The following is an 8,594-nucleotide window of genomic DNA, read 5'->3' on the forward strand; positions in this document are numbered from 1 at the left end:
GACTACACAACCAAGTCTAGTTACATAACTTTCAGCAATGGCATTAACAATACTGCATGCACAAATAATACATTTGCATTCTGCTTTGAAGTATCTTATAAATATCACTCAGTCACGGTAATCGTTAAACCTATACAAAGATAAAAAGACTGATGCTGAAGAGAAGTATCCTTAGCCTGAATGACTGGAAAATTAAGGAAGCAGTTCAGGAATAATCCATTTTCTTTTCAGCCTCTCCAATTATTTAGAACTCCAAAAAGTAAACTATCAGATTCTTACTCTGTATTTACACATTCAGTTCCTATTGAAATCAGAACAAGTTAGATGCCTTTGGGATTCAAGCCATTAGCCCTTCCTCAGTAAGTATCTTTGTGGAGTTATGTGTTTTGTTTTGTTTTTAAATTTAAATATTTCTAAAAGTTCTACAAAGTTCATTAGAGCCACGCAGTATGTAACCTACTGTAAACATGTATGTGAGATATCTCAATAGGCACTGCTCATGAAAAACTCTTACCTAATTACAGAGTAAAAACTTCATACTCAGGTTTGAGACAGTTACTGAATCTCTACTGCATGAAAACAATCTATCCAAAACGTGACCTTTAATGAAATAGTAGTTGATGCTTATATTGATGCATTCAGTGCAGATGATATTGAAGTTCTAAATACTAAATCCACGTGACCAGGTCAACAGTTAAACGGTATTTAGCTTCATATTCCTGCGTCTAAAACCTGTATTCTTCTGTCTTGCCAGTTTTACGTTATGGTCACAGCAGCTGTATTAAACTTTCAAGGAGAAGTTTTAGAAAACACAGAAACTTTGTTTGAATTAGTTTTGAAAAAGGAACATGTAGAAAATTGAAAACTGAATTGGAAGTGTCCTTGCCACAGCATGCAGAAATCCAATACACATTAAAAAATAATAAAAAATCACAGACTAAACCAAAACAAAGAAAACAAGTCATTCACTGATATATAAAAAAACGCTGTAATATCCAAATATATCCTTCAATGTAGGACAATACAGAAATAGTAATCTCAGTAATTTGTACCATTTCATTCCACTGCATGATGAAAAGCTATGTATTTTGACTATAGTAAACCCAGTATAAGAACCAAGCCTAATTTAAACAGAATTCTAAGTTAGGTCTAAGATCTGTCATTTGTAGCAATGCACTTGCAGTGTGTATAATTCTAAGCATAATGGTGGTAATACAAAGAAGTTCTTTTATATGCTTGATTTGTGTATGCATATAGGTTGGCCATTCAGCAATGCTATATGAAAAAAGAGTTTTGAAATTAGTGTTTTCACGTAACGTATTGCAATGCTTGATCCTACAACCTTTGCTCAGCAGAACTCAGGATGAACATTTCACAAAAACTACCAAACAACTCAGAAACAACAACTAGTTCCAAAGTTCATCAGGCTTCGATTTAAGTGAAAGTGATAGTACCCAAATTAGGACCTATCTGTGAAAGCTTTCAGACTTTAAGGAATAATCTTATCAAATCATGGCTAAACTTAGCATTGCTCAAAATCTATGTATCTAAAAATAATGACATTAAAAAAGACAAACACAGACACAGATGATGATAAAAACAAGCCCTGGTATGTATTCAACAAAAGTGTTCTGAAAACATAAAAATGATTCTATAATTAATGAACAAAAACTTTTGATACTTCATTGTCTCCAGTTCAGATCACACAGCTCCTCTGAAGCCAACAGATCAGGCTCTGAGGTCCTCCTAGGCTCCAAAATTCCTCAGAAAAATCAAAACACTTCCAGTCACAAGAGACAACTAATTTTACCCTTCCTAACGTGTACTTTGTTACCTGGACTTCTCCTCAGGTTCCAGTTTGTAGGTCCAAATCATGGTCTGAGCAGCTATGTAGTGCTCCCTGATCTTTGCAGCTCCCACCACATGCTTCTCTGAGTCTGGCCACCATGAACCGAGCAGAAGCAAGAGAAAAAGACGCACGCAGTGGAGTGTCATGGTACAGATGCCTGCAGATGCTGCTTTGGAAGACGAGGCAGAAACTGCTGCTTTTATTGCTGTTGCTGCTCCCAACTTCCCCTCAGAAATGAAATAATCCTGACGCAAGAGGGTAACAGTGTTCACTACGCTCAGGTCACTGCTCTTCACCTTCTCCTCCCCTTGCTGACAGGGATCCAACAGAGATAAAAAAAAAACTGTTTAAACTACCTTCCCACCCCTCCTCCACTTCATCTTCACTGAGAGACCTGCACCACAGAGAAGCTGCTTCAGCCCCGCTACAGACTGCAGTTGGGCCATTGTCTACTGAAGCAGCAGGAGCAGGAAATAATTACTTAGATTACTTACAATTACAAGATGTTTGACTTAACTTGATTAGGAAGGAGGGGGGCACATATTGTGTCTCACCAGGAAACAGAAACTCGGCACATACTTGGCGTAGTAGAAATTTCCCAGATAGGCAACAACATCTCCTAAGGCCTGTGGAAACATTCCCAGTTTGAGAGCAAAATGCTGAGGGATTAGATGTGGGGACTAGAACTGGATGCAGAGCTAAATCTAGTTCAAATCTAGTTCAGGTTACCTCATACAGCATACCCAATTTCTTAACATTGCCAACTTCGTTTTTTTTCCTGCTATATTCTCAAGAAACTCATACTAGATAATGAACTGGTTTCTCAGTGGCAGCCAACAGGTCAGCCTGAAGACATGGGCGTAGTCAGAATCCTTCTCATCTAGTCTTGGTAAGGGTCTGTTAAAATTTATCTAAAGAGAAATTATTAGGAAAGTACCTTTTGATAGGCTAATTACAAATGTCAGCTATACCAACAAAGGTGTCTCTCTGCTTTTGCCAGTGTTCAAAAATTTGTCAAAGCAATTAGAAAGTTGTTAGCCTTCATCCCTGTGCACTGCAATAACTGGAAAAAGGAAAATATCTAATTTTTTTCATGAATAGAAGTTTACAACAGTTTTACAAGAATACTTTGCTACTGTTGGCAAGAAAAAAATAACCTAAAAACACAAACCCAAAACGATCTCATTCCAGATCCAGACATAAGTAAGGATGATACTACTTCAGAGTACTTTAAAACAAAACCTGATGAAGTCCAGTTTTGATATGTTGTTCAACAGCAGAATGGCCTAATTGGCAGCTCATATGATAACTCTATTTCAGCAGGTATGGCATGGCCTTAGAAGAAATAGAGAAACAGTTAAAAGAAATAAAAATCAAAGAAGACTAATAGCTAAATATTCCTTTACCAAACTTCCGAATAGTTTGATACCTAAACCTGAAAACAATCATGATCACTTGTACAGCATATGACTACAGGCATGGAAAGGTTTCATCATGGAATGGTTTCAAGGCAGCATATTGAACTGAAGTTACCTCTTACCGCATCTGCATGGAGCTCATCACTTGTACCCATTATCCACTTTGACACATTCATTACGTATGAAATGGATTCAAAATCCAGAATCCAGCAAAAACTAGGTTGGACTACAATGTGTGCACTGATATTGATGAGAAAATCTTAGGTAAACACAGTCCAATAGTATTTTATTAATAAGGAATTCTTGATTTTATTAAAGAACCCATCACAATCCTTACCAAACTGCTTCAATAATTTTAAGTAAGAAGTTGTAATATTTGTCTTATTTCTACTCTGGTCCCAGTTTCATCCTTGGTTCAGGATCTCTTTCAGTGCAGGTCTGACAGCATGAAAATGCCCGTAATCTGGATTTTATGAAAAACAACAACAAAAACACCATCTCCACGTAAATGAATTATTCCTACCTTCTATTCGGACCTGATGGGGAGCAGCTGGTGCCTATCATTCTCTTAAACCTAAAGCATATTCACTTTTAAGCCAGCTTGTCTCTACTTCTTAAACATTCATACAGAAGCATATACAAATACCGCACACCTCTCTGTCAAAAAGAAAACTGATTCATGCTATGTCCAGTCTCTACCCATTGGACTTCACAACACTGTCCCTAAAACTCCCTCCCATAGATGGATTTGAGGATCTCGCTGTACTCTGATGTGATACGCTGATGAGACAAAATTAAAATACAAATTAATTTGGCTTGACTGTTCGATGATCTGTTTAGGTTTTTCCTTATATGTATGTTTCTAATACTTAATTCTTCCCTGTAATTAAAAAAACAAAAAACAAAAACAAGTGCAGGCCAAGTACGAATACCCAGAGAACCTGATTAGAAACCCTTAATGTGAGATCGTTACCTAAGAATCAAAGCTGATAATCAATTAGCTACTTCTGTTTTATCCTTTTTGATGGACGTGGGGGTTCTATACTGGCAAAGTAATCTGCAGCACAATGAACAAAGTTATTCTCAAAGCTAAGCTGTACCTTTGGGATGTACTGATATTGAAATGCAAAATAAAAACAAAGCATGGGAAGAGAAGAGTAAATAGTACTTTTTAACACTAAAAGCCAGCCCACTAAATGGGGAAGTTTACTATCTGTTCTGACACCTAGGTGCTGGTTCTTGTTATACTACATGTGAAAACATACTGAAAGAGCAGCAGTAGGAAGTGATGTCCTATTAAAGAGTAACCTTTAAAACAAACCGGTATTGCTAGTTTTTCACCCAGAATAGCCTAGGCTGAGTCTGAGCAATCAAGAACAGATAACTCTTCAAAAGAGTTATGAGGTGATTTTCAACTTTCTGTAAATTACAGACTAGGACCCACAACAAACTTGGTTCTGTTTTATCACAAATGCTATCTTAAGTGCTATCAGGTAGTCATATCCCAAAGACTGCCATTAGTTTCAACAATTACATTATAGTGACTAATAGCGAGCTAGTATAAAGATGTAAAATAATTACTGAATTGGTTGCTAATAATGCCCTAACACAGGTCTGTATCTCTCTCTCATTCAAACACACAAATCAATGCACAACGTGTCCAGCAAGCATACTTTGTTTAGCGCAGGGCGAAAGGACTTCTACGGGCAAACAATGAGTTAATTATTGATCAGCAGTAAACACATGATTCTGAATGTAGGTAAAAGATAGACACGTACTTACCAGATCTACCAGGCACAATGCAGAGGGAGAAACCATCAATAAATATCTTCTCTTCTGCAAGAAGGCACTAAAGCCAAGAAAGCTTGATCTGTGAAATGACTCATTTTAGAAGTTTAAGATAAGATGCACTATGTTGAAAATCACGTGAGCAAGCCAAGAAAACAGATGGTAGAGAAACTTCTAGGCTTTCTTTCTAGGTACAAATTATGCAAAAGGAACATGTACATGTGTTTTGTATTTGATGGCAGCATGTATAAGAACACATCCTGCATAACCCTTTAATAAAGGCAGACCGTGTAACATGAGTGACCATACAGACACTACAAGACAGTAGAAATATAGAAGAGCAGCATTTTCAGACTGCTCTGGTACTAACGGCTTCAGATGATACATCATCACATTGATTAAGACAAACACATCCACATGTTCTAATCTTCTTTTTCCTTAGGAGAACAGCAAATCCTCAATTAGAATTGGGTATTTCTCCAGTCCCCAGAAACTGTTATTTAGCCAGACCCAGTACTATTTGTACAGAAACACTGAATTCAATTTCACAGAAAAAAATATGAAATCTCTAAACGTTGTAAAATTTAACTTCAATTTTTCAACAAATTTGTCTGATACCATTGCCTTTTGGTCTGAAAAAATGTTCATAGAAGAAATAGAAGGATGAATTACCTTCCTTTCTTCAAAAACTACATTAATGTCTGACTCAGAAATTTTAAAATTAATTTTTGCCCCAAAATTTTCAGTTTCATTCCACAAAGAATTTTGCTCCTACTTAAAACCATGCTTGTGTTCTGTGTTCCAGTTTCACTTCTGTACTATGACTTCTGTATTTGCCCATCTGACAACTGATATTCTGAACAGGACTAACTGCCCACATGTTAAGTCGGTCTAGCAACACGCTAAATTTGGCTTTCTTTCTGTATAGAATAAAGCAAGAACACCAGTGCTTATAATACGATGTTAACCAGGTGATGTAAGATTGCAAGAGTTTCCAACTAGGAAGATTTGCATTTTTTTTTTATCATAAATCCTTGCTGGAACCAGAAGGGGATTTATTATCAAAAAATGAGCCTTTTGTAAAATTACATGCATGCATATTTCCAACAGTAGTTATACTTTGTGAATGAATTATCTCTCCTTTCACATGGCCATGTTTCCCACGTGCATCTTTAAAAATAATAAATTAGACCTGAATCAATTCCTACAGTTACTTGTAGATAAGGTTGTTTTCCAATAGGAAAGCAGATAGGTATGTTTCAGGAAGAAACATGAAATCAATAAGCTAATGAAAATAAGACACTAAATTACATCTGTCACTACGGACTTCATAACACCAAGAATGCCTTGAATTTGTCTGGTTCTCCAGCAACTGATTAGGGTGTTTGTTACTAAGCCCGTCAAACAAGCTGTGCTTTCCCACACCTAAAAAAGCTGCAACAGAAGGACAAAGTTGAAATTGCCCTTGTTCTTTAACACTATTTCCACCCTTCGTTATTTAAAGTTTCAACTTGGACTGAACTTTCTAAACAAAGCCATGTATGGCTTGGAAGTTATTTGATTTTTTTTTTAAATTGGAAACATGACTTTGTGTTTTCAAAGCATTTCATGTAAAATGAGGAACAGACATCAAATGCGACAATATTTAAAATATCTAAAACTACTCCCTTTGCATTAAAACCCATTCCCTAAAGTTAAAAAATAAATAAATAAATAAAATACAATTTCAGATTCAATGGAATCAAATCTTACCTAGGTCTTCAGTGCAGTACCTGTAAACTAGAACGTACTCGAAAAAGTCTAAAATCAATGCAGAGAGATCTAGAAGGCATGTAAACCAGAAGATGCACAGTAGGAAAAGGACTCCAGCATAGCAGAACTTCTCAGGAGTTATTTCAATAGAGGCAAAATTCAGACAATTAATGACAGCGTAGGATTTGCCAGAAGGTATAACTGAAGTTACTATGTTTGCATACATTTATAGCAGCTCCTACAGCAGCAGTCTTCATTTCTAACATGAATTTTTAATACTAGTCCAAAATAGAAAAGTATGAACATACAGTAAAATTGCTGCAAGTGCACACATCAACTCTGTCAGGTCAAGTACAGCCGCTTTGATACCCATCCATTTATTCTCGTGTGTGGGTCAGGTTTTGTAACATCAGGGTATATTTGTGCTACAAGTGCCATAAGATGTTAAATATCATGGCATTGATGGAAGCCACTGACTAGTTCGCTTCACTGCTGCTGCCCCTCTGTTTTTCTGCTATAGTCAGAGAAAAAGGCCTTCCATAACTAAAAAAGAAAAAAAGTATAATCATGCCACTTACTTCTGTCAACAGCCTGACAAAGAACGTGGTATTTGTTATCTCAACATACTGGAGACTACTGAAAGGCTAATTCGCCTTCCTAAAGGAGAAGAATAGACACCTTTTAGGGAGAAGGAGGTTTCAAAACATTCTGACAGAGCAAGCTGTTCCCCCCCCCCCCCCCCCCCCCCCCAAATAAAAAAAACAAAACAAACCACCACATACATTTTTTGGGTGGAGAACACCTATTTCCTTTGTTACCAAAAAATTCAACACATCTTTGAAATGAATCTGATAGGAAAATCCTATGACATGACTCAGAGGGTGTGGCTAAGTTTTAATGTGTTTCAGCCAGCATTACTCTTCACTTATGTAGACACTGCTTTAAATATTGTCCAAGAAAGAGGTGAAAATTGGTATCAAAAGAGGAAAGCTGTTTTAAGCAAAGAACAGAGAAATTGATTATAGACCTTCATAAGTAAGAACATAGTACACAGGACAGCCAAGACAGGGATCAGTTGTGCCAAGCTTCCTACCAACTGTAAGTTCAGAAAATTCAGACAACCAACTTTGGATAATCCTGTAGAATGAGGGTTGGATGTTTGTGAGACAAAGATGTTGTTGTGAAAGCTACAAAGACTCTAAGTGAAGCTATGACATACACATGACAGTCCTTTTCTCCCATCTTCATCAATGATGAACTTGCATTTTATAGGGCAGAAGATAGCTGCCAAAGCCTGGATGTGTCTGCAATACCTGAATTCAAACAACATTATGGACACTAACTTAAAATGGAAATCATGCTATTAAGCTGCAAGTTAGCATAGTCTAGGTTGGGACAAATTGTCAAGTTTGAACCCTGCTCTAACACAATCTTCTCCCTCCTTCCATCTGTAATTTTGTCAATAACACTGTTCTTGCATTTATTACAAGTTGAACAGGCTACATACTAATACTCCTTTGTCTCTCCAAAAATGCCATCTCCAAATGCTAGTCTTGCTCAAGTGTAAATCTGAATCACCTTTCAAAGAATGTTATTTACAACTGCTTTAGTTTAAGACGTAGTTAAATTTTCCTAGTAAGATCATCGCTTATTTTCCTTCAGCTTTCAAAGTCTTCCGCCAATTAGAGGAAACAACCATTCATAACTAAGGGAAAAAACAACTTGTCTCTCAAGTGAATTTAAATCAGAGAAGTAAGTCACATTTTCAGGAATCATCTTAAGGATGA

The 8,594-nt window shown here is 36.6% G+C and overlaps 1 protein-coding gene across 1 annotated transcript in view; it reads right to left on the reverse strand.

Annotated features, from left to right (window-relative positions):
- F5 (coagulation factor V) overlaps nucleotides 1–7,496 on the reverse strand; it is a 40,565-nt gene extending 33,069 nt beyond the window's left edge. Inside the window, exon 1 of the mRNA XM_083820408.1 lies at nucleotides 1,835–7,496. Within this exon, the coding sequence (XP_083676534.1) occupies nucleotides 1,835–1,995 (161 nt within the window). The 5' untranslated portion in view covers nucleotides 1,996–7,496. The remainder of the gene's footprint in view (nucleotides 1–1,834) is intronic.
- Nucleotides 7,497–8,594: the final 1,098 nt, after the last annotated feature.

Source organism: Anser anser (assembly GCF_964211835.1).
Source record: "Anser anser genome assembly, chromosome: 1".
Lineage (NCBI taxonomy): Eukaryota > Metazoa > Chordata > Aves > Anseriformes > Anatidae > Anser > Anser anser.